General features: G+C 39.8%; 1 protein-coding gene across 11 annotated transcripts in view; it reads right to left on the reverse strand.

Moving 5' to 3' along the window:
• The window catches only part of ZMYM2 (zinc finger MYM-type containing 2), a 95,633-nt gene that overhangs the window by 15,704 nt on the left and 53,146 nt on the right, over nucleotides 1–26,783 (reverse strand). For all 11 annotated transcript variants that reach the window (XM_072326572.1, XM_072326580.1, XM_072326574.1 and 8 more), the window contains 8 exons: nucleotides 25,124–25,240; nucleotides 24,404–24,554; nucleotides 10,651–10,823; nucleotides 4,422–4,587; nucleotides 3,493–3,527; nucleotides 1,445–1,574; nucleotides 1,168–1,283; nucleotides 184–355 (listed from right to left, as the gene is read on the reverse strand). In XM_072326572.1, the coding sequence (XP_072182673.1) occupies nucleotides 184–355; nucleotides 1,168–1,283; nucleotides 1,445–1,574; nucleotides 3,493–3,527; nucleotides 4,422–4,587; nucleotides 10,651–10,823; nucleotides 24,404–24,554; nucleotides 25,124–25,240 (1,060 nt within the window). The remainder of the gene's footprint in view (nucleotides 1–183; nucleotides 356–1,167; nucleotides 1,284–1,444; nucleotides 1,575–3,492; nucleotides 3,528–4,421; nucleotides 4,588–10,650; nucleotides 10,824–24,403; nucleotides 24,555–25,123; nucleotides 25,241–26,783) is intronic.

Raw genomic sequence — 26,783 nt, forward strand, 5'->3', positions numbered from 1 at the left:
CTGTATTTTAACTGTGTAAAAATGTTCTAAAACTACTTAAACAATTAGGATTTCAACCCAATATAAGAGCTCAATAATAGCATTGCTGTACAGAAAGAATCTTCCCTAACATCAGAGACTGTTTCTCCCTGTTCACACACATCCCAGCACTCCAAAGAACCAAAGACATGGTAATTAACTCACAGGCCACATCAGAAACTTCTGCTTTTCCCTCATGTTCAGGCACCATCCCTGACAAGGTCAGCAGCTCCGTCTCCAGAGGATTTGAGGGTACTTTCCCTCTCAGGTCTTCTATTGCTGCAAAGATTTTCTCAGTGCTGTCCAGAGTAGTGGGCAAGAAAATAGGAACCGGCACCTATGTAGACACAGAGGACAGATAACTAGAAAAGAAATAACAGCTGCTACAAAGAGTCAACTGCAAACAACAGAGGAATAACAACTCTACGCTCCTGTTCTAGAAGAGGGTTGAAACAAACTAAAAACATATCGCTTCAGTGTGAGCTCAAAGAACTGCTGACAGATTAAATGATCCCGACCAGAAGGGAGAGCAGCAAAAGACATATATAAGAAATACAACAAAATAAAGCGTGCATGGTAAAAGCAGAAAGGATTTTGGGTATCTCCACCTCTATGTGACTGCAACATCAGACTAACAAACTGGACAAATCAACATCCTGTTCTAGTGACTTGTTTATGAAATACGGAACTCTAGGAATTTAGAGTTTCTTTCTCCTGTTTGGATAAGATTTGGTATGTAAATGATAAAAAAATCAACTTAAGAGTCATTTTCTCAGCCCAAGATTCCTTTCTTGTTTTTCTTCCTTTATCCTCTCTGTCATCCCCCTCTAACACAGCTTTCCCACTACAAACAAGAACAAACCTTCTTGTTTAATGCTTATTCAGAAAAGAAAAACATCACCCAGAATCTTCCCTAACAAGTTCAGCAGCATGAGATTTTTACACTTGAAGAAGGCAGACAGGTCCTAAAGAGCACTCAGGAAATTATACGCCACTGTCAGATTTTGGATTCTAACTCAATAAACAATACAGTGGTGCCCTTGCAGTCTTTTAGGTGGAGCAGGAGAAGAACAGTCAGCAATACAAAGCTGTCCCTTGCACGCATGTGAATGGACACCAGCATAAATGTAAGGCTGAAGTCTCACTTACAGGAACAGGAATTGACGTAGGAACAGGAACAGTTTGGCTATACATGTTCATAGGCACCGGGACATAGATGGGTACAGGAATAGGCACTGGGACGTACTCTTTTTTCCAATCATCTTCTATTAAAAGAAAAAAGAAAAAGGTAAACACTGCAGAAACTTGGATATATTTTACACCTGCAGGTTCGGGGGAAACAAGTCACTTATTTGCAATATCTTCCAATAAAATAACAGTTAAAAAGAAGCCTGCAATGATGAAATTAGTGGTTAACAGGAGTTACCTGTTTGACAAGACTTTGTCTGCATGTGAGGTTTACAATATGTGGCTTTTGTCATTGTCAAAGGCTTGCACAGAACGGCCTTGTTCTTCATCTCTCTGTTAGGGGTTGGAGAAGGCGGTGGTGCTGACCCCTGCAGACAAGCAAATCAGAGAACACGTTGCTGTTGCACTACATTGATTTGAACACAAAGTCTTTTTAATTTAATCTATCAGTCAATACTCTCCAAGCATAAGATACTAATGTGGAAGCTCACAGCACTCAGCAGCATTATGTTTCTTTATTTAATTGCAAGCTATTCTGCACAAGCTGCACAAGCTGCCACTACCAGGAGTGTCACACAGCTGTTTTTTGCTTGGCCTAGGCCAGCATTTCAATTCCTACCATTCCAATTCACAACTTCTGACACTTTTTTTATATTTTAATTCCTTGTCTATGTGAAAGTACAACTTAAACTACTTTATTATTCAGCAATAACTTCAGCTGTAAAAGTAATCCACTATGAACAGCAAAACAAACTTTTGGCTCAGGGTCTGATCTTCTTAGGTAGGCCACAATCCTACTTAGGTAGGCCACAATCCAAAATCACCTACCAAAAAAAAAGAGTATTTCTAAATAAAACTTTATTGCTACACTTTTTACTATCCAGAGGATGAACAGTGAGCTCCCCCTGCTGCCTCTACAACAGCATCAACATATTGGGAAATACCACACAAAGCTCAGTGTTCTTACAGTCAACAGGTAAAAATATTTTGCTCCAAAAATGTGTTTGACCACTAGTACCAAGACTGCCACTTTCATTTTATCATACACGCTAAGATTAGCCTCACATGCCCTCACATGGAAAGAAAGTGAAGTCACAAGAATGGCAGGCAGCACACCTTGTAAAATGTGAACAAATTACTGAATCACAAGTAGTTTTTATCTGGTGGTCCATCATTTTTTCTTTTAAAGATATTAACATCATTGGAAGGTATTAAATCTAAAATACTGTGTTTTTAACATGATGGTTGAACATGCTACTAAATATGTCTTCAGTTACCCAAGCAATCTTACTTTGTGTTTTCCATTAACATGTTATAAAATGCTACCAAAATACTTCGACTTAAGTCTAAGATTTAGCTTACAGAAGCCTGTTTTCAGGTGAGACAAATTTTTCCACTGAGAAGTAGCAGCTATTGAGATCTTCTGTGTGAGAAAACAAAGCCAAGTTTTAAACAAAATACACTAAGCTCAATGTTCAAAATTATTACTAATAATGAGATTAGGAAGAAATTCTTTACTGTGAGGGTGGTGAGACACTGGAACAGATTGCCCAGTGAGGTTGTGGATGCCCCCTCCCTGCAGGCATTCAAGGCCAGGCTGGATGATGGGCTGTGAGCAACCTGGTCTAGAGGGAAGGTGTTCCTGTATATAGCAGGGGGGAGGGGAATTAAATGATCCTAAATGTCCCTTCCAACCCAAACCATTCTAGGATTCTGTATTTATGACAAGCTGTCAAAAACTGATGGACTCCAAACGAAGGCTGCTGCTCCACTCACCGTCACAGACAGCACTCCTGCAAGGAGCTCATGCTTCCCCACATTGCCACCAATCCGACCCCGTGCACCTGTACCTAACTGTTCTGCACTCTGGAACTACAGTTTAAGAACTGAAACTTTGTTTTCATCCTTTCAAAGCTGCGGTACAATCTTCATATTCCAACTGGCCAAGGAAATTCTCTTCCCTTTCTACGCTCAATAAGCACATTTCATCTGTCTAAAGAAAAGAGATACACACACTTTGTGAACTAACTTTTGAGCAGCGTGTTCATGCAGCACAATATAAAATTTGTGGATGCTGATTCCTTTTTCCAAAAGATGTTGAAAAGAACACATGAATGTTTAAGATGTTAATTTCAGCTACCGACTTAACAAAGACTAACAAAACCCCCAGTTATGCCAGTGTCATTTTAATACATTCATTTTAATAGCATCACTTGAAGCCACCAGCAGCTCCATTTCAAATGCATCTAATTAGGTTATATATATATATAATACAGATGTACTTACTGTTACTTTTGTTCGGGGAGTTTGACAGCCCTGATCTAAAAATGCAAGAAAACATTTTTTAGAGTTCTTCTCCCTCTTTCAGTATCAAAGCAAATATCAACATATATCATTGAGTACCATTAATTGAACAGTGCTGCTCAGCACTGTATGGCAGGTGAGGACTGAGCTTGACGCTTCTCACTACTCCACTACTCCATGCTTACACAAAGCCAAAAGTCAAATCAGTGCTACAGTCAGCTGTAAGCAAAACTTGATTCAGAAGGTAAATACTAAAATATTCAAATATGAAAGCAGCCACACAAATAAGCTGTTTTAATACAATTAAAGGAGATGTTGATTTATTTTCACGCTGACATGCAGTTTAGATCCCATCTAAACACAGATTCTGCTCCCACCAGAAAACTAAAGGCACCTATTGCCAACAGAACAAAAAAGCAACACACAGCTCATGCCTGGATACTTTCATTTTGTTTTGTATATGATGTATTTATTTCCTTTTAATTCCTTTTACTTCTTTTTTTTTAATTCCAGGTTTGTATATCTGCTATCTGTGACCAAAATATGCTTTGAAGAAAAACACTTCTCAGAGCAACTAATCACAAACTGAAGTACAATGAGAGTAGAAAACACTTAGCATTCCCATGACTAGAATGATGCTTAACCTAAAGAGGTTTGTTTTTTATAAAAAGTGATTATAACAGAGTTCAATTACTGATAGCATCTCAGCTCTTGAAAGAGCAACAAAGTAAAGGTTAGTATAAGAGATACAGAGCAGATCAGAAAGTTCTGCCTCTGGTGATCACATAAAAAAGAGCAGTCTCTAATGTAAGCAAGTTTGTTAAATCAAATGAATAGCTGAAGCAGTTTTGAATCTTTGGTTTAAAACAAGTATTACGCTTGCCATTTAGCAGCCACGAGGCAGCACGTACCATATTGTAAGTTCTCTGGTCCTTTTTGGGTTGCCAGATTCGGTTCATTTTGTTGACAGTAGAAGCGGAGCAAACAGTGCTGATCGCAAAAGTGTTTCATTTCTCCACGCCACTGCACTTTCTCTCTGAGAGTTCCTTGTGACTTACAACAGTCACACCGTGCAGCCTTAATGCAAAAAACAAACAAACAAACAAACAAAAAGATTTGGACATTTGTAAAAAGTCTTGAGAAGAAATTACATTTACTCTGTAAAAGGTTACATACCTAGGATTACTAAAGCACTCCTACTGCTACACAGTTAATTCTCACTTGTGTAGGCCATACGACATTTACACAACCCTCGAACTCGTGCAGACCAACACACTCGTCATTTCACCTTCAACTGTTTGCTTAGTGCCTACAGCGAGTATGCTGGTTCCACTTAAACATTAAGTCCTTAAAAACTGCTCATTCCTACACATTCAGAAGAAAAATGAAAACTGTGTGCAATTGCTTTCATTAATTCCACTGAAACATTCTGCAAAACAGGCGCAGAAAGAAACAGATTCCTTCATAACTTGCTTGAACCCATGACACATGCTGCTGTCTTCCTGCTACCTCACCAAGGTTTCATAGCTGTTTGTTTTTTTTTGTTCATTTATGATTTAAACAGGATAGGAACAGAGTAGTGGGAAGGACTAGAGGGAATGGCTACAAGTTGCACGAGGGGAGACTAAGGCTGGACGTTAAGAAATGATTCCTTTCCAAAGAGTGGAATGGGCACTGAAATGGGCTGCCCAGGGAGGTGGTGGAATCACTGACACTCAAGGTGTTAAGGAATGTTTAGATGTTGTGTTGTGGGACACGGTCTAGTGAGAGCTATTGGTGGTGGGTGGACGGCTGGACTGTTTGATCTTATAGGTCTTTTCCAACTCTAGTGATTCTATGAAACCAAAATCAGTTCTCTAGGGATTAGGTCAGGGCCCATTGGTGGCAAGAACTTCTCTGTTCTCATTATTTTCGTACTTTGACAAGTTCAGATTTTGGCTAATTAGTTCTTCCAAGTTTCTCTCATTATTTATTTACAACAAAATGAGCTCCAATCTAAGGAGGATTCATAGTAGCAAAAAACTTGAAACTCAAAACTGTGTTCTTCCACATTCCTAACTAAACACTGAAGAAACATATGCTGCACCAGGCTAGAAGATAACTTCATGAGGGATCGCTAACAAAGACATTTTTCTACTTAATTGGTTCCATTGAGTTTAATCAGCCATGATACTGTCTATCTGAACAGCACTAGCCCCATCTTTAGATCTTCAGCAAGAAGGGGTTGTCTACATTATTCCTCCCCTACATATTTGCTTTCAATCTTCATCCCAAAGTGGTCTTTAAAACTAAGTGGAAAAAAATAAATGCTTTATGGATGCTTGGGAATCCAAAATAATTTCATCTAACAGTATAGCCAGGAGAGGAAGAGGGAAATTTTGATAGAATGCAACACAAAACATTAGTATGTAAAACAACAGACAACACTGGAGTTAGGCACAAGGCTTGGATGGCTGAAAAAGTGGTTCAACTGTAATTCTCACGACTCCAAGTATCAACAGGTCAATAGCTTCACATTTAAAAAGTAACTAAATTTGAGTTCCTTTTCGGTACTTGACCAGTTCAGCTCCATTCTCTGGCAATGCAGGAAATTCAGGTCTCAATTGCCATTCCCAAATATTTAAAATGATACTGTTAAAAACAATTCTCTCATTCCATAAGAAGCTTCAAGTATATTATAGATATACATGTATATATTTAATATATTTATTAACACGTTTGTTTGAAGGAAATATGTATGTTTTAACCTGTCTGGCAGCAATTAAAGGTGCCACTGGAAGGGGAGGTGGCACTTCTCCCTTTCTGTGGTGCTGGCACCAGCAGTTGTGCTCATGCACCTGCATAGTACAAGGTCAGAGACCTGTGACACCCTCTTCCTCCCTCACTTTGTTACATTTGTCACTTTGACTTTCTGCTGATGCTGAGCCACAGTTCATTCTGCAGCATAAGATGTTCTCAGAAGGACAAAAGAGTAAGTAAGCCGCACTCATGGAAGTGAGAGTGCAAAGTGTTGTCAGAAAATAGCCTAGGTTTATCAATTAAGGAAATGGTGAATTTGCACCTTAAGTGCAAATGCATCTTTCCAAAACCACCAAGAAGCTGAAATACTGGTGGGAAAAAAATAAACTTGCATAATTTGCTCAGGTTTTTTTTGTTTGTTTTCATTTCATTTATTAACATCTCAAGCCCAGCTAACAGTGATCATTAAGAATAACTGCTGACCCACATATGGAAAAGTTCACTTATCCTGAACTGCTGTACACAGCTTCACTATCAAAGCATCACTTCTGTGTCTTCTCTGTCCTATAAAGAAAAAAAGTGCTAAGTAATGTAAAATGCAGGGACTAACACTGTATGGCAGGTGCTTGTAGCTACTAATTGTTTTCTCCCTCTCCTTTTTTTTGCTCTTTCATTCAAGATTTGAATAAGCCAATTATTGTCTTTCCCGGGCTGCAACTAAGGTTTTTAGATTCAATACAGTAAAATCACCATTCCTTGGCAAGCCCAATATTCCTCTGTGCGGAAACTTCAGTTTTCATCTCTGAATTTAGATTGCTAATTCAAATATTTACATTGTGATTTCTGTAGTCAATACCATGAATTTCTCTGTGCACTTTAGTTTCCCACACTACTTGCTTACTCTGTCAGCTTCCTCGACCACGAAATTACTGAAAGGAAAACTGACTTCAGAATGTTCTGCTTTCTTCCTTCCTTAACCTTTCAATTTCTTTTCATTTAGAACACTGACAACTAATACATGAACTGAAACAACCCCCAAAATGCCTACTTCCAAGTCCTTTCTGTGATCCGTCCACACCTAACTCCTTCTCCACTCGTGACTGGTTTTTGGTCCAATTCTTTCCCCAGGTCTGACTTCAACAAGTTCTAATTACCAGCACCAATCTAAAAGTGTATAAACCAACAGCGTTTGCCTCAGAGTTGGTTCAAAATCTAACTCTTTATATGTTTAATTTAAATGAGCTCTTGAATCTTTCACTGGCCCGTTCCCAATGTTCTCTGTGATAAGGACTGACGCTAATTTGACATTATCTTAGCTGTCTATTTTGAGCTACTTTGGTTCAATCTACATTAAGCAAGAAGCAAGAGGTGTTTCCAGAGAGTCACTGATTCTAAGAGAAAGGAGATCAACCGATCTAAAAGCATACCTCATTGAAACTGAGATACCTAACTGTACAGTGGCTATATATTTGGACAGGAGAAATTCTACAAGGTTGTCTTGTTGCCTTTACCATTCAGATTAATACCGGCTGCACTATTTCAAATCTTACAATGGTTGCCAATTATGGTATCTGCAGCTCACTAGCTACAGTAATTTTGCTTGTGCTTCAGACTGTGGCTCCCCAGTTTCACATTTAGTCTCAGCTATAGACATCTCACCTCTACTAAATATGCCATTATTACCAAACATGTTCACTATTCCACTGCTGACCTGAATGACCTCTATTTGCACTTCAGCTATGTTACTTTCAGCAATACTTCACAACATAAATATTAAGAAACAGACTTCCGCAGTTCTCTCCATACAGAATATTCTTTTTAAAGGTACTTTCAGTTCTCTTGTACGAGAAACAGCAAATGATCAAAATCATCATCAAACAGGCTACTAAAATATTTATACTGACATCTAAAAAATGACAGGAATTATCACCCTAACCACAGCATGCAATTTGAGTTTACAAGAGAAGCTCTAATAACAACAGGAGCTAGCCTCAAGACACCAGAAGTTTTTATTCTATTTGTAGAAGTGCTTTGGACTCCATACTGCAGAAACTTCCTCTGAATTTGGCACCAACTGATAATTTCATCTGTCATTCACCAGATGGTGATGGCTGAACTCTTCTTCAACATATCACACAGGAATATCTCTAGATAAGTCTGATGTGCTTCTACCACTGATAACTTTTTCTAGCCTTCTGTGATGAGAACTTTGGTGCTCAGGGAAGTTCTTGCATAAATAATTAAACATTTTTAAAAGTTAAGATGTTTTCCAGATAATTATGTGAGAAAAATGTGTCCAGAAAAAAAAAAAAAAAAAAGTAGACAAAGAAGATGGAGACAAACACTTGTTTAATGAACACGTTAAACACACTGAAACACTACTAGGTTACTACTTATTTCTCTTCATGTACACATTTATTGCAACTTCAAAATAACACTACACATTGCGTAAGTGAGACAAAGCTCATACACAGATATCTATCCCTTTAAGAAGCTAACAGACAGAACAGCAGATGAAGTTCAAATTGAGGGAGGGATCCATATCTCATCTGTCTTCCTGTATTTTAACCATTATCTATTTATGGCTAGGCGAGAATGTTCACTAACCATGCACAAAGAATCCAGCATGTCTGGAACGACTGCTGTAAAAGAGGTAAAAGTTACCTGCAAGAATGTAAGGGGAAAAAGGACAGTTCTAGCAAAATACATGTACCAAAGCCTATCACAGGTCTTCTTTAAGTAGTTAATTCCAAACTCTTATAATCAGAACTGAATTAGGCAAAGACTAGGAAGTATTAGAAAAAAATAAAATTTAACCTACGATTGAATGCCATGTAACACCAGTTCCACTAGCAAGCATGAAACCACGTATCACTTCAGCATCCTCCAGAGTACCAAAAGTCACTAGTTAACAGTGTGCTTAAATTACCTTTCTAGGGCATGTCTGATGTTCCTGTACCAAAGTACCAAAAGCATTTCTTAAGCAGACTTTAATAAGCCAATTAAGTTACTGCTTTATCCCACAGATCTGAAGGATAATTTGAAGTTAAAATTTTTTTGAAAATCTGAAGCAAAGTACAAACTTCCGTATAAGTTTACCGCATTATGAAACTAGTTGGGTACTCTCAACCCCCAGACTATTATCTGTTGAATCCCTAAGGGATCTTTAAAGCATACCACAGCTTTATTAGATTCACTATTAGAAGGCACTTTTTACAGAGGGATAAATTTTATCCCACACCTCAAGTTCTAAGGCATACTGTTTAAGTATTATTGAATGGAATGACATTTCAGTACATCCAAGAACTCCGCAGCCAAGCTTTTCGCCCTGTTTTTGTACATGAGACCGAAGATTCTGGTCTTCAGTAGTTTTCTTTCAGGAATTTCTAAAAGGACTCTATTTACATAACTCAAAATGAAGACTTCACAGTGTTGGGTGGTAACACTTCTGGAACCTGCCATTCCAAAGTATCAAATATATCTTCAGACCCAATTCTGTTATGGTAGGTAGATCATCTTGAATTACAGGACTAACATTTCAATCGTTTTACTGACTTTCAGGCTGTGCCACGGGTCTTGGTAAAGTGATAAATTTGGTATTGTTTCTTTTTGCTATTGCCTCCACAAGTGTTGCTCTTGGCTTGATACTATCAGTGTAGCTTTCCAGGATGTTCACACCAGAGATCAAATATTTTATCTACACTTCTAATCACAGGTTAAACCCGGTCCAATCTCACCCTTCTTTCCTTCCAAAAAATGAAAGCAGAAACTACTTAATGTGAACTCCGTGCTGATTGTGTTGCACACAGTAATTAAACTTCCAGAGATTTAGAAATAGATGCCATCACATTTGACTCAAACTTTTATTAGAAATCCATTTGGTCTTGTTTTTCCCCTTGCCATCCTTTCCACTGTGAAATAATGAAAAACTGAAAGCCCTGCAGTTCATGCTGTGGGATCAGGGAAAAGGCAAAACAAACAAAAACAGGAAGATGAAGAACTGCCATCCTAGTTTATCATCAAGGTGTCATCCAGCAGCTATTAACAGTGTTCTCAACATTCTGAATACACAATTAAGCAACTTTGACAAGAAAAATATGATATCAATTGAGGGGGGAAAATTGTGACTGTAAAGTACGTAGTAGGTTTTTTTCTGTACAAGACTTCCTTGCCAAGTGAATCAATAAATCAGCTGGTAGAAACTCTGCTCTAAGTTCTAACAAAACTCAAATGACGAAATTAATACACCTGCTTTTTCGTAGCAAATGCTTTGCTGAAGTAAGCCATACTTGCTGCACAGTCCTTGAGATATCCTCACATGTGCATATTTGATTTTTTTTATTATTTTTTAATTATTTTTTTTAACTCTGGAGCTCTTTTCAAAAATTCTGAGTTACTTGCCTTGTAGTACCAGTCCTGAAATTTTTTACAGCACTCTTCACTGCAGAAATCTCTCACTACACCATCAAGTTCCTTAGTTGCTCCCTTTTTGCACAGCTGTGAGCAGTAATTACAAGTTACACATCTCAGTCCTAACCGTCTTGCAAAGTCTTGTTTATATAGCAGCTTGCAGCCTGGAAACAGATTTTAAACATTAGGAACAAAGTAATTTTTACAGAGATATCACAGTTAAGAGTTAAATACTGAAAACAATGGCTAACAAGTGGGGCTTAAGAAAAATTCAAGTTGCATAAGACACTGTATTTCAAGACATTTTTACCTGAAGATCTTTCCTGCACAACTCTGTGGTTTCATGTGATATCTGCATCTCTCACAAAACACTATGCTTGAATCTATGCTTATCAAACCCCTGAATAAACAGTCAGAAAAATTACACGATTTGTTTTTCAGACAGACCCCTGCAGAAACACCGTCTCGGAATGAAATTGTTCAGTTACATGTTCTCAGAATGCTAGATATCCAGACAATGACAAGCAGAAATTGTAAGCTAGGCAACACTATGCTCTAAAACAATACCTATCTTCAAGTACCTTTTTTCTATTAATACTTTCATTCATGTTAGCACAACAAACCACTTTAACAACTCATTCATTTTTAAGAACACAACATGATGATCTAAGAACTGAAGAGTTTCCTGAAGAAAAAAATAAATAAATAAATGAAAATGCAACTACAAAGTAAACAATTACAAGTTCTGAGACTGTTAATGCTCTAAGTTTACAAATTCAGTTTGTGTAAGATCTGTATTCAACACATCTTATTGTGCTCACATTAGGTGGGTTAGTTTTTCTTATTTACATTTGCTATGAAGTCCTAAGTCCAAGGTCATCATTCTGAGAGCTGAACTCTTCAATAATCTGATCCTCCCTCAAGCAAATTGGAAACCACATTCTAAAGTACTAAATGCATTAAAAGATGAATACCGCAGATATTACACAGCCTATTTGAGAACATAATGTATTTAAACTACCTCAAATCTAGTGTCTGTTCAAGTTGATGTTTAAATCTCTTGTGGCTGTTTTTATGATCTTCCAAATATATCAGTACCACCAAGACCAGAACTCAAGTCTTGCAAGTACTTGCTCTGCTGGGGTATACTGTCTAGCACATGCAGACTTCTGTACTTCTGCTAACTATGGAAATTCAATAAGTAGTACATATTTCCTCTAGCATACAGAATATTGAAATATCATTTAAAATACTATTTGGTAATTCCAATTATCTGCCTTGTGCTGTTGTCTACTAGGGAAGAATTTGGTGTTCTGAATTTCAGTGAAATCTGATACCGATTTAAAGATCACTAAAAACACGAATGCAAGTGGAAAATGCAGCAGACAGCATTTTTCAAAGCAAAAGGTTACTGAGGAATTTTAACTTGCAACGCTACAAATTCTGCTAAAAATTAAATTTACTAGCAGTGTCAAAGCAATAAAGTCACAGAATACACTGTACATAATAACTGCGTTTTCAGTTGATTTTTTTAAGTTTTAACTCAGATCCCATAACAACAGAATAAATAATATTAACACACAGTACGCAGTGCAGAAGGTAAGAGCCAAAGCAAGCAGTCATCCTTACAGTGTAACTAATTTGAAAGTTAAATACACTGCTATGAAGAAGATAATAATCCTGAAGGCTACCGGCATGTGCAAGCAATAACTTCAATGTACTGGTTAAAGCACAGAATATTTCTTGCTAGTATTTCTGATGGTCGTATTTCTCATTATTGTATGTGGCATCAAAGTCTTTCTACCTTTTTTTTTTTTTTTTTCCCCACAGAGACAGCTCAGCACCACAACTTCTCTTCAGATGTGCCTTCGAAGAGCCATTCATTGCAGCATCCGCTTTTTAAGACCAAAGCTAGCAGAAGCACTCTACCATCAATCAGGTACACTAGCTGACTCTATAGCCTACAAAATGAATTGGTAAAATGTACATGTTTCTTGGGTGCTAAATTACGAAGAGTGAAGACAACACTGTGGTTACACTAAAGGAAAAAAGAAAACTGGGAAATGTTTGATTCTACAGTCAAGCATCTCTTTGACTGATGAAAAATAATGAGTAGTGAAAACTAAGTAGGGAGAGACGAAAGTCCTAAATTTAGCCCTGACAAACTTTTATTTATTTTTAAATCACTGACTGCGGGACTTCTTGATGAAGGATGCCTCTACAAAGATAGAAATAAAGATGGACAGAAAATCCATCTTTATGAAACCTCAGATGTTGATAGAAGACAAATACATCTCTGAAGATTTCTACCACAGAAGCACAGGCTTGTCTTTCTGCATCATCATAAGCAAAATTCTTCAAGAATACTTTTTTTTGTTGTTGTAATATGTAATACGTAACATAATCCACTTATAAGGGAACTTTTGACTGCTTCAAGCTCTCACAGATTCCAATGAAGTGAAATAAAACGCCTTTTTACAGAAATATGAAAGCTCTTCTTATAGGACATATTTTAATTAGGCCCTTGGTATTCTGTGCATACCTGAATGCAATTTTTTATCTTAAGGTTACGGTTTTGATTGGGTTGTTAGCATTTTCCTTGAATTATGGAAAAAAAGTGTTCTCCTTTGATAAAACAGACTGAGTTCATTCAGGCAGCTTGATCTTCACAGTGAACAACAGAATCCCCAATTAAAAGAGGAGTAGTGCCCATGCTATCTTTGAAGATGTGACCAAGAAGCAGACCTTGACTGACAGAACATTGTGGATCACGGAATTACAGAATCACGGAATTATCAAGGTTGGAAAAGACCTAAGAGATCACCCAGTCCAACCATCACCAATACTTCCCAGCTAAATCATATCCCTCAACACAACATCCAAACGTTTCTCGAACACCCCCATGGTCGGTGACTCCACCACCTCCCTGGGCAGTGCATTCCAGTGCCTGACTACCCTTTCCGAGAAGTAATATTTCCTAATGTCCAGCCTGAACCTCCCCTGTCACAGCTTGAAACCATTGCCTCTAGTTCTATCACTGTCTACACAAGAGAAGTGGCCAACCCCCAGCTCACCACAACCTCCCTTCAGGAAGTTATAGAGAGCTATAAGGTCTCCCCTGAGCCTCCTCTTCTCCAGGCTGAACAATCCCAGTTCCCTCAGCCGCTCCTCATAAGGCCTGTGCTCCAGACCCCTCACCAGCTTCGTAGCCCTCCTCTGAACGCGTTCCAGGGCCTCAATGTCTTTCTTGCAGTGAGGGGCCCAATACTGAACACAGTACTCGAGGTGCGGCCTCACCACTGCCAAGTACAGGGGGACAACTACCTCCCTGTTCCTGCTAGTAACACTGTTTTTGATGCAAGCCAGGATGCCGTTGGCCTTCTTGGCCACCCGGGCACACTGTCGGCTCATGTTCAGCCGTGCATCAACCAGTACCCCCAGGTCCATTTCCTCCACACAGTCCTCCAGCCACTCCGCCCCAAGCCTATAGCGCTGCCTGGGGTTGTTGTGGCCAAAGTGTAGGACTCAGCATTTGGTCTTGTTGAATCTCATCCCATTGGCTTCAGCCCAGCTCTGCAGCCTGTCCAGATCCCACTGTAGGACCTCGCTACCCCCAGGCAGATCCACACTCCCAGCCAATTTGGTGTCATCTGCAAACTTACTGAGGGTGCACACTCAATGCCCTCATCCAGGTCATCAATAAAGATATTGAAGAGGACAGGCCCCAGCACCGACCCCTGGGGAACACCACTCCTGACCGGTCGCCAGCTGTATTTAACTCCATTTACCACCACTCTCTGAGCCCGGCCCTCCAGCCAGCTCCTTACCCAGCCAAGAGTGTACCCATCCAAGCCACGGGCTGCCAGCTACTGCAGGATAATACCGTGGAGACAGTGTCAAAGGCTTTGCTGAAGTCTAGGCAGACCACATCAACAGCCTTTCCCTCATCCAGCAGATGGGTCACTAGATCATAAAAGAAGATTAGGTTGCTCAAACAGGTCCTGCCCTTCATGAACCCATGCTGGCTAGGCCTAATCCCCTGGCCATCCCGCACATGCCGCATGATCTCCCTCAAGACAATCTGTTCCATAACCTTCTCTGGAACTGAGGTCAGGCTAACAGGCCTGTAGTTCCCCGGATCCTCCTTACAACCTTTCTTGTAAAAGGGAGTCACATCAGCAAGCCTCCAGTCTTCTGGGACCTCACCAGTCAACAAGGAGAGCTGGTAGATGATGGAAAGCGGCTCGGCTACCACCTCTGCCAGTTCTCTCAGCACTCTCGGGTGGATCTCATCTGGCCCCATGGACTTGTGGCAGTCCAGCTGGAGTAGTAAGTCTCTGACCGTTTCTTCCAGAATCACAGGGGGGCTAGCGTGCTCCCCAGCCGAGACTACCAGGTCAGAGAGAGGAGTACCCTGAGTATAACTGGTCTGACCTTTAAAGACAGACATAAAGAAGGCATTCAGAACCTCTGCCTTTTCCTTATCCTCAGTGGTCACGTTCCCAGCCTCATCCAGCAAAGAGTGGATATTCTCCTTTGTCCTCCTCTTACTGTTAATGTATTTATAAAAGAGTTTCTTATTCCTTTTCACCCCAGGGGCCAGGTTAAATTCATGCTGGGCTTTTGCCTTTCTGATTTTACCTCTACACACCCTAGCAACTTACTTGTATTCATTCTCAGTTGCCCGTCCCTCCTTCCACAGGCGGTAGATTCTCTTTTTCTCCCGGAGCCTCAAGAACAGCTCCCTATTCATCCACACCGGTCTTCTTCCCCGCTGGCTCATTTTGCAGCTCAGGGGTACCGCCTGCTCCTGCGCCCTTAAAACTTCCTTCTTGAAGAGCAACCAGCTCTCTTGGACCCCTCTGTTCGCTAAGACTGAATGCCAGGGGATTCCCCCTACTAGTCTCTTGAACAAATCAAAGTCCACCCTCCAGAAGTCCAAGGTAGCAGTTTTACTATTCCCCCTCCAAGCTCCACCATGAATCGAGACATTTATCATTTCATGGTCACTCTGTCCAAGGCAGCCCCCAACCTCCACATCTCCCACCAGACCTTCCCTGTTTGCGAACAGCAGGTCTAGTGGGGCAGTTCCTCTCGTGGGCTCTCTGACCAGCTGCATCAGGAGGGCATTCTCTATGCACTCCAAAAACCTCCTAGACTGTTTCTTCTGTGTTGTGCTGTACTCCCAGCATATGTCAGGGAAGTTGAAGTCCCCTATAAGGACAAGGGCTGACAACCGTGCAGCTTGTGCCAGCTGCTTGTAAAATACCTCATCTGTCTCTTCATCCTGGTTTGGCGGTCTTGTCTGCCTTGTCAGCCCTTCCTCTGATCTTTACCCATAGGGATTCAATGTTATCATCCCCAGTCACAATCTCAGTAGCATAAAATCATTCCCTAATGTAGAGAACCACACCACCACCCCTCCTTCCTTGTCTATCCCTCCTGAAGAATTTGTAGCCATCCATTGCAGCACTCCAGCCATGGGAGCAATCCCACCACGTTTCCGTTATGGCAACTAGGTCATAGTTTGCCTGCTGCACTATGGCTTCCAACTCTTCTTGCTTGTTGCCCATGCTGCATGCATTAGTGTAAACACACCTCAGCTGAGCCCCTCGCCTCTCTCCTAATCCCAATACCACTTCCCCAGGCCAATCTCAAGCAGGCTTGGCTTTATCCCCTTCCCCCTTCCTATCTAGTTTAAAGCTCTCTCTACAAGTCCTGCCAGCTCCTGGGCAAGTATCCGTTTCCCTTTTGGAGACAGGCAATTCCCATCAGCCGACCTCAGGCCAAGTGCCGAGTAGACCGCCCCGTGATCAAAGAATCCAAAATTTTTGTGTTTGCACCAGCCTCTCAGCCATGCATTTATAAGATGGCTTTTTCTGCTCATCTCAGTGTTTGTCCCTGCCACCAAAGGAACACTGGCAAACACTACTTGTATGCCCGCTCCATAATGAGTAAACAACAGGCAACAGTTCTCTGATATGTCCAGTATCAACATCAGAATTGTACAGGTGTGGTCAACATTTCTGCCACTGGAACTCCGGGTTCATGAATAAGCATTGCTTAATACCAACAGCTGCCAGCCCCGTCACTTTTAATGAAAAGGTACATTTAAATTCTAAACCCTTCAGGATTTCTGTTATAACACCAGGTATGCCAGTTCAAACGTGACGAGGTAGAAGCCCCCTGGAGCTGTAAGTGATTCTATGAGATTACTTCTAGTCATTTTAAAGAAAAATTAAGTGCAGGTCATTTGGTTACAGCTATACAGGTAATTGATTATATTCTTCAACAAGGTTTTAACACAGGACCTACCCTGAGACCAATACTCTACGAGAAATCACTTAAACAGCATTTTATGATGTCTCTCCAACTCAAAATTCAAGCCAGACATGAAAGAAGTTGCTAGTGCCTGCTAAATCAACATAACATATCCTCCACTAGGCTTCTAAAATCATGGCTGCCAAACAAAATCTAGACCCAAATCTATCCTTTACTTAAACTCTAGATTTCAGCTTCCCACATCCAACTGGAAGGAAAACTTAAGCATCTGAGCATGTGCAACACAGATGATTGTAAGGATTACAGAAAAGTTCTTCCAAGCCTTCACCTCAGACAAGCTAAACATCAATAGAGATTTCTCAGATCTTTCAGGTCCGGTCCTGCACAGTTACTCACGGCAGAAAACATGCTTCACTTGACTGCCTGCAGACTAACACAAGCAAGCTACCAGGGACCTGGTCCTATTCTGCTAGTGGCAGCTACTTGAATTACTGCAAGTTCAGTATACTCACACATTAAGAAGTTGTGAAATAGAATTACTTCCAGAGTCACCACCATCCCCTTATTATCTTAAAGAATAACATATTTTATACAATGTAAATGTTCCATCCTAAAAGTAAATAGTGTTGTTGGTTTTGTTTTTTTCCACACAAAGACTGTGCTTAGATTACCTCTCTTTCTTCAAGCAACACAGCAGACTCGCCATTATCTCATCCTGTAACTTAGCTGTAATCCAAAACCACTTCATCTAGATATGAATAACAGGCCTTGATAAACTCTGAAGCTGTATACCAGCTTCATTATGTTGCCTTCCTCTCTACTGATTTGAGTTCAATAGCCATCTCTTCCACCCCCTTATTTCTATCACCCCCAGTTTCTGACTTCACAATATCACTATCCTTACGAGAAGAGATGCAAAGCATCCAGCGTTGGGTCTTGCTGGGATTATCATTAAAATAGATTCCAGTCTCTCTGTGAGGTTGTGAATTCTGCTTCCTTCCACATCTTCTGCTGAAGAACTTTTTATTATTTTACCATGCAAATACAGCTCAATTTCTACATATTCTAAACTTACCCTAGTCAATATTTCAGATCTTAAGTTCTTTTTTTCTCCTTCTTCCTACCCCCAATTCAGTTACTCAGTTTCTCAGTTTCTGCTTGTTATTAAAGCTTTCTAAATTTATTATTCTCTCTCTTATTTATTAATAAGAAGCATATTTATCAGCTTTCCTCCTCTTGGTCTTATAATTTCAGCACCTTCAATTGCCATCATCCCATATTTGTAATAGTCAATGTTATCTTTGTATAAAGAACTGTCTCAAACTTCTTCAAAGACAACAATGGAATTAATACTGAAGAAAGCAAATCTAATGAAGACTTGTCAAACAACAGATAAGGTTTCACATCCCACTTTTATATTTTTACCATGTTAGAAATTAGCCCTACATGCACCAAAAATTTCAGATTCAGCATAACCTGTACTCAAAATTCAAACAGTATCAATGTTCTTCTACAGACAGAAGATAAACTTAATAACCTCCACCTTAGTGCACCTCTAGCACTCAAAATTTTCAGCTGTAGGAATGCTGTCAGAAGTATCAAAATCCACAGTAATATGTACAATTTGTAAAGTAAATGCAGAATATACATAACACACCCAAGCTCTAATTGGAAACTACATCCACACAGCCAGATTCTTCCACTCACAGCATCCCAGAAAAACTGACTCTTCAGCTTTTCTGCATGCATTTGTCTGAGAACATGGATCTGCTCTCCTTCAGCATAGTCAACAGCTTTCACTTGCTGTTTCTGCAGTGAGACAGCTTATTAAATATTTCATAAGGGACTTTCCTAGTTTTAATACGTTCTTTTCTACCTTAACTTCCCCTTTCCCCCTTTAATCAGTTTAAGAGTATCTTACAGTAGCAGAATTTCTAACAGTCATCTGCAGCTCAAAAATATAATACCAGGCAACTAAATAAGAAAATGTGGCCTGAAGAACTGCACTGTGCCAGTCTCAGCTCATTAACAAAAGCTGTCATTAGCTCAATTTGATGTCAGGGATATTCCATAACACATTTTGTTTGTAACTGTCAAAGCATATTGTACTCTCAGGAAAACTCAGGCACCTCAAAATCCCTCTGAAGATGGCTTCCATTTGGTACTAACCAACCTGCTTTGTGGAAAAGAATCGGTTTTCCCTCATTAGCAACATTTCACTTGCAATTGTGTTAATAGATTTTTGAGAATCCTAAGTTCTACAGCATTTAAGATATTTTGCTCTTCATTTGTTCAGTTTTGACATGGTATTCCAATACATCAGTGAATAAATTCTCAAAAGAAAGCCACAAGGAAGCTGATAATTTGGGTTAGTTCCTAGAGAGATTTGTTGTGCATTGCCAAAGGATGCAGTCAAAAGCAAAAGCAAACTCTAACAGAGCTGTCAAAGCTGAAAAGATACCATACTTTAATATGGTAGGCCACTGTAAGAGCTGCAGAGCAGGAGATAACAGCTCTGTGAAGCACAAACCTGAAAGCTTGTCAAAGAAAATTTTTATTATGCAAAGTAGTTAACTGAGATATAAAATCTACACATACTAAAAAATAACACTTTATCCTGTCAATACATTGTACACTACTTACCAACCTTTGATAAGACTTTATGAGATCCCTTTGCAAAATAGCATGCAAATAAGAAATTGTGATTGACAAAAAATGGCCATAAAAACAAGTTCTTTGTTACCACCTTCAGGATTTTCTATGCATGACTTCATACATCAGTATGTCTGTACTTAGCTGACAATGTAAACAATTTTGGATGTAATTTCTTAATGTCTAATTTCAGCTAACTAAGTCTTAACTAGGTGTGAAACTTCCATGTGTAGGCATTTCTAGGTTGTTTAAAACATCAGTGTTTAGGCTCTTCTCAGTATCTGTAGCATTCGCATGTAAATCTAAAAAATCAACTAAGCATTTAATAACATATTTAATGAACTACTCTGCAGAAATGTCTGAAAAGATGCCAAGCTGAAATCCACAATGCTGTAACTAAGTAAGTATCTTTCCTAGACAAACTAAGATTAGAACTCACAATTTCCTCCATTTTTTCCACTTGTCAGCTCTGCAGTGAAGGGTTATATGCTACTTAGGTGAACTATTAAATCTTGCAGAATCTTATACTTCGACGCACATAATTCCCAGAAATATAGTAGGATGCTATTAACATTATTATACTGTTGTAGATTTTCTAATTGAGCTTTACCTATATCACCCATTTGAAAAGAATCCCCAAGCATCAAAAAACGGAGTCACTCCACAGCTTACTAACCCTTTTCCAAGAAGCAGACTATTGCACGTGAATCAGTGTTACTAAAATTAATACTATAAATTATTGAAATGACTATGTTATTTAAATCATAGCACTTAGTTCTATGGAAAATATGAATTACACGCCAAATAAGCCTATGAAGAAGAAAGTGATGAAGATGCATATTGTAACACATTTCCTTCGCTGAACTGCCAAAGACTGACTTCTTGTAGAAAACCTGTAGAAAGAATCCTATCTTCAATTGCCTATCACGTGGGCCTATGAACTGGGTTGACCACAATGGCCATCTAGTTTCAACCCCCCTGCTATATGCAGAGTTGCCAACCACCAGACCAGGCTGCCCAGAGCCACATCCAGCCTGGACTTGAATGCCTCCAGGGATGGGGCATCCACAGCCTCACTGGGCAACCTGTTCCAGTGCGTCACCACCCTCTGCGTGGAAAACTTCCTCCTAATATCTAACCTAAACCTCCCCTGTCTCAGTTTAAAACCATTCCCCCTTGTCCTATCACTGTCCATGCATGTAAACAGCTGTTCCTCCTCCTGTTTATACACTCCCTTCAAGTACTTGAAGAGCCTTCTCTTCTCCAAGCTAAACAAGCCCAGTTCCCTCAGTGTTTCTTCATAGGAGAGGTGCTCCAGCCCTCTGATCATCTTAGCAGCCCTCCTCTGGACCCGTTCCAAGAGCTCTGCATCTTTCTTGCGTTGGGGGCCCCAGGCCTGGACACAGCACTCCAGATGGGGCCTCCCAAGAGCTGAGTAGAGGGGGACAATCATCTCCCTCTCCCTGCTGGCCACTCCTCTTCTAATGCAGCCCAGAACACAGCTGGCCTTCCAGAATGCAAGCACACACTGCTGGCTCATGTCTAGCTTCTCATCTACCAGAATCCCCAAGTCCTTCTCTGCAGGGCTGCTCTCAAGGAGATCTTCCCCCAGTTTGTATAAACACCTGGGGTTGTCCTGGCACAAGTGCAACAGCTTATACTTGGCCTTGTTGAACCTCCTTAGTTTCACGTGGGCCCACTTTTCCAGCCTGTCCAGGTCCCTCTGGATGACTTCCCTCCAGTGTATTGATCACACTGCTCAGATTGGTATCATCTGCAGACTTGCTGAGGGTGCATTTGATGCCATCGTTTGTGTCACTGATGAAGATGGTGAAGACTACTGGTCCCAAGACTGACCCCTGAGGGACACTGCTTGTGACCAGCCTCCACCCTGACACAGAGCCTTTGATCACCTGAGGAAATGGCCACAAGTCGTATCAGATGAGGTTTAGACTGGACATACGAAGAATCTTTTTTTCTCAGAGAGTGGTCAGGCACTGGAATAGACTACCCAGGGAGGTGGTGGAGTCGCCATCACTGGCAGTGTTAAAGAAGCATCTGGATAGGGAGCTAGGAGATATGGTTTAGCAGTTTTCTGTAGGTATGGTAAAGGGAGGACGGTTAAACTAGATGATCTTATAGGTCCTTTCCAACCTTGTGATTCTATGATTCTATGATCACAACCAGCCAATTAATTCTTAATCCACCAAACAGTCCATCCTTCAAATCCACACCTCTCCAAGTTAGAGAGAATGTTGTGGTGAAGGACCATGTAAAAGGCTTTGCAGAAGTCCAGGTAGATGACATCAATCACCCTTCCCCCATCCACCAAAGCTGTCACTCCATCATAGAAGGCCAACAGATTGGTCAGGCAAGATCTGCCCTTGGTGAAGCCATGCTCACTGTCTCAAATCACCTCTTTGTCTCATATGTGCCTTAGCATAGCTTCTGGGAGGATATGCTCCACAACCATGTCAGCCATCTCTCTCAGAGCCCTAGGATGAGTAACATTTGGATCCATGGACTTACACACATTCAATTTCCTGAAGAGGTCTCAGACTTGTTCTACTGTTACAGATTGAAGGAATCTGCTCCCCACAACCTCACCTAGAGGCACAGGGTCCTGGCAGACCTGGGAAGCCTGAGGCAAAGCACTCACTGAGTAATCTCAGCTTTTTCTATGTCTGAGGAAGGCACCTCCCCATTACCTCTCATCAGAGGGGAAACTTGGCCTGTCTCCTCCTGCCTATGCAACTGTAGAACCCCTTCTTGTTATCTTTCACATCCCTCGCCAAGTTCAGCTCCATCCACAGCTTGGCTTTCCTATTCCTATCTCTACACACACGGACAACAGTCCTGCATTCCTCCCAGGCTACACAACCCTGTTTCCACTTCCTGTACATTTCCCTCTTTTCTCTCAGATTAAGTTTCAGGTCCTTGCACAGCCTCGATGGTCACCTGCCTTCCCTGCTTGACTTCTGCTGGGGAATGGAGAGCCACTGCACTGTCAGAAAGGTGTCATTAATGAGCTGCCAGCTCTGTTCCATACCCGTGCCCTTAAGAACAGTTTTCCAGGGGAAACCGAGGGTTGAATGTAGGTGCCAGGCTTCACCCATTTTGTAAGTGCATAGAAATAAAGAAACGTATGCATGTGTAAAAAAAAACAAAACAACTCAGGTCTAAAAAATACGAGCAGAGAATGGCACTTTCAGTACTCTACTAGGTAGACATAAGCAGTCAAGTGGTATTTGTGGTTTTCCCATGAGTCTGCTTGAAGATGAACAAGCACTCTTAAAAAGATTTCAACATCACCTTGTTTAGCTTCTTCTGATTTTACTTAGAGGCCTCCTACAAACACAGATTTGAAACTGGCTAGAGTTTTCCCATTAAGATCTTGATTCCTTCCAAAAATGCAATATCTTTTCTGACTTTGGTATTTCTTCTCAAAATCATAATACAGCATCTTCTGGTGAAGAATAACCATATGCTCACTGAAAACATCTTTGCTGCTGAAGTTTCTAGAACAGACTGCAATAACAAAACTTGCATGGGCCACAACTTCTCTGGGCAGCCTGTTTCATGGCCTCACTAGTCTCTCACTGAAAAATCTCCCCATCATCTAATCTAAATCTGTTTTTTGTTTAAAGTAACTTCCCCTTGTCCTATCACTACCTACTTGTGTACAAGGTTTTCCCTCCTGTTTATGAGCTCCCTTTAAGTACTGGAAGGTCACAACATGGTGACACTGGTTACGCTGGTGTATTCTGTAATCTACAGGCTCAAAGAAAGTTGCCTTCATATTTGAATATATTCTGTGAAACTGCTATTCACAGAAACAATTTCTAGCTAGGTGTTATTGAGTGTTGCAATATACTCTAAAATTGGGTCTTTTGTCCTTTTTCCTCTCCAGCTACCACTCTGCAATCCAGAGCACAAGAATGTAGTGAAGGTGAAGACATCCATGCCACCACCACACTCCATTCAACGGAAACAAAAGATTCCAAAGTCCAGAGCTATAACAGATATAGGAAGGAAGATGCCTCCAGCCACACACTCCACTCCTCCCCAGGCTAACAGGATTCTTGTACAAGTAAATTGGAAGCTTATTAAATAATAGCGAAAGCATTATCATTCCATTTATTTGAAACAAAATACCACATCCTCTCAAGATGCTGTTAAAATTCTAAGATCAGGATTAAATACCGGTTATCAAAGAACGCTTCACCCAAAGTGGAAAGATTAAGACTATTTTCTGTTTCTATTAAGACAATATTTTGATGCAATTTAAAATATATATATATATATATATCTGTGTGATTTGTGTAGTTTTGTCTTTGTATAGTTTGCTTTCCTTTTGAAAATCCATATAATCAGTCAAGAATATTACAGTGATACTACCCAACCTACACCAACAGGCAACGTAGAAAGGTTATTTAAAGAATAATTCCAATGTTAATACAGACTGAATTTCCACTGTCCTATTAAATTTATAAGATATTAATCAAACAGAAGTCTTGCTATTACTCAGTGTTGGTAGAATGGGTATAGGTTCTGCTGTATACATTTCAAACCAGGCTTTAAGTCCTGAAAAACTAAACAGGCAACCACAAAAGCAGCTCAGATGAATTAATAGGCATATATACAGTAATAACAATGAAAATTTCTGGTTCAGCCTCAGGTACAACAGAATGAGCTGGTAACTTACACTTTAATGTTCAATACTGGTACAGTAAGTCAACTGCAATAAGACTATAATGACCTCAGGAAAACATACAAGCCAAAAAAACCCCCAGCTTAAATACATACATACCTTCACTACAAAACGGTCTTCTGATGCCAGAGAAATTCACAGTCTCATGCAGTGTTTTCTCCTCTTGACAGTATTCACAGTACGTAACTATACAGTGCAGTTTCTTATAATCATCAGAACATGCTCTGCTGCAGAACTGATACACTTTATTCTAAACACAAAATTACAAAGCATCGGAAAGAGGGTTAACATGAAATCTTAAGATCTGGTAAGTACAATTGCAGATTTTTACATGCTGTGTAAACAACCATGAAAGCATGCAATTAGGGCATGGCTTCTAATGCTAACAATGAGCAAAGCTTGCTCAAATGCTACAAACAGTCATCAATTCATATGAAAACGCTAAACAGAAAAATATGGCAGTCACTCTCAGCACATTCTCTTCTGATACTTCCGTTTACAGAGCAGCATAACAACAGTCTATTCATGCAGCTATGCACTACAATGACTAAAGACAAAAGTAGATTACAAATTTTCAGCAGAGGTGAAAAGTTACACTTTTCTTTAAATTCCACAGATGTGCTTTTATTTGTTACACGAACAAATAATATGGATGTTACCCAAACCAAAGTTGGATTATATTCTCCAGAACCATTCTACAGATTTTATTAACTTAAAAGTCTCTGTGCTTTATAAAATAGAAAAATCATAATGCATTTAAAGGTTTAAACTTTTGTAGACATTTCACTGTACTAAAAATAATAGGGGAAAAAACCTTACCTCCCATTCTAGCACTTCTGGCTTTGAACAGAAAGAACTCTTGCAATAATTGCATTTCAATTGAATATCACCAGGAGACACAAACTGACCATTTGTTGAAGACTGATCACTGAGAGCCTGAAAAACAAAAACATACACATATACATCACTACAATTAAAGTTACTTTGAAAATGCACTTTCTGTTCAAGCCTACACTGCTTGAAGTTTACAGATAAGCACAGGAGCACATCTAGGCAAAAGCACAGCAGGTTAGTCTTCTTCCTTTTCCTCATCATCTTAGATTTTCCACACTTGAACCTTTACACTTGCATTTTAGGTCATATTTCTTTTATCTTATGTTTCTCTGTCTGCTATTTGAGGGAAAACAACAACAACTACTACAACAAACCCCACCCTCCCCAAAGTGAACATCTGTTAATCACAAAACGCTTGCCCTATTTTGGCCAAATAATTTCAGACAAAGACCTACAAAAATATTTTCAAATCCCAACCAGACCAAAGCAGATAATCACTACCTTCCCTAATAATATGACTTAAATGAAATCATTTTTAAGTAACAGGCTATTAGTGATAAAGCTGTATCTACTCAGGTATGTCAGAACTAGCTAATATTCCTACTTGGCTTCAGTGACCATGGCTGGAAGACACAATCCTTCGAACAGCCAGGCCCTGAACAATTATGGGTTTTTCAGATCAAGAGAAATACTGTAGATTTCATATGTAGGAATAAGAATTTAATTTTGTAACTTGAGAATTCACTTTGTGCATTTCTGCAGCAATCATTAGGTAGAGAACTCTATAGCATAAATAGCCTTCCAGCAGGTCTTGCATATACTTCCCAGAAAATCTTTTGTATCTCCCTACATCAACCAACCACTGGCATGTTATTCATTGAGCATTCAAGACAAGGCTTTAGTGATCACGTACACCTAAAAAATCCAGAATACAAATCTCTTATACGCATCTTCTCTGCAAGTTTTCCCATATCACTCCCAACAAGACATCTATTAAAAAACAAGACCTCACTACACACATTTGTTACTACCTCTCCACTTCATACTACTGAAAATATGAGAGACTTCAGTGAAGTCACAAAAGCATTTTGAGGTCAAGGCCCAATCTGTGTATTTGTGCCTTTGCAGGCTTCCACACAAAGCAAATGTCATTCTCAACACAGGCTGCCATGTGGATTACATAATCGCAATGAAAACCCTGTAAGTTCTGGTTGAAAACAAAGAGAAATCACAAAGCAAATATACCTACTGTATCCAGTTCATGAAGGAAGGAAATGTTAAAGAACTCGCAGATGTGACAATCTGTATAAGAATACTGATGAGAAAGGAAGGAATGAAGATCAAATATGGTGAGTGCTTACCAAAAAAAAAAAGAAGTAAATGTATTTTTGATGCCTGCAGTTACCATTAAATATAGCACCCCAAAGCCCTACTTAGAGGGCGAAAGCATAAAAAATAAAATATCAATTTTTGTTATTTTCACCTCTATCTCTTTTTATTTATTTTCCCAACTGTTTACTGAAAATTCAAGCCCCAACTGGTCTAGGGGACTGGCAGTTGAAAAACTAAAGCTGAAGATACGAGAATCACCTGGTTTTAGGCTGTTTTAAATATTTTAGACTGTTTTAAATATTCCTCAAACAGT

Source organism: Excalfactoria chinensis, chromosome 1 (genome assembly GCF_039878825.1).
Source record: "Excalfactoria chinensis isolate bCotChi1 chromosome 1, bCotChi1.hap2, whole genome shotgun sequence".
Classification (NCBI taxonomy): Eukaryota; Metazoa; Chordata; class Aves; order Galliformes; family Phasianidae; genus Excalfactoria; species Excalfactoria chinensis.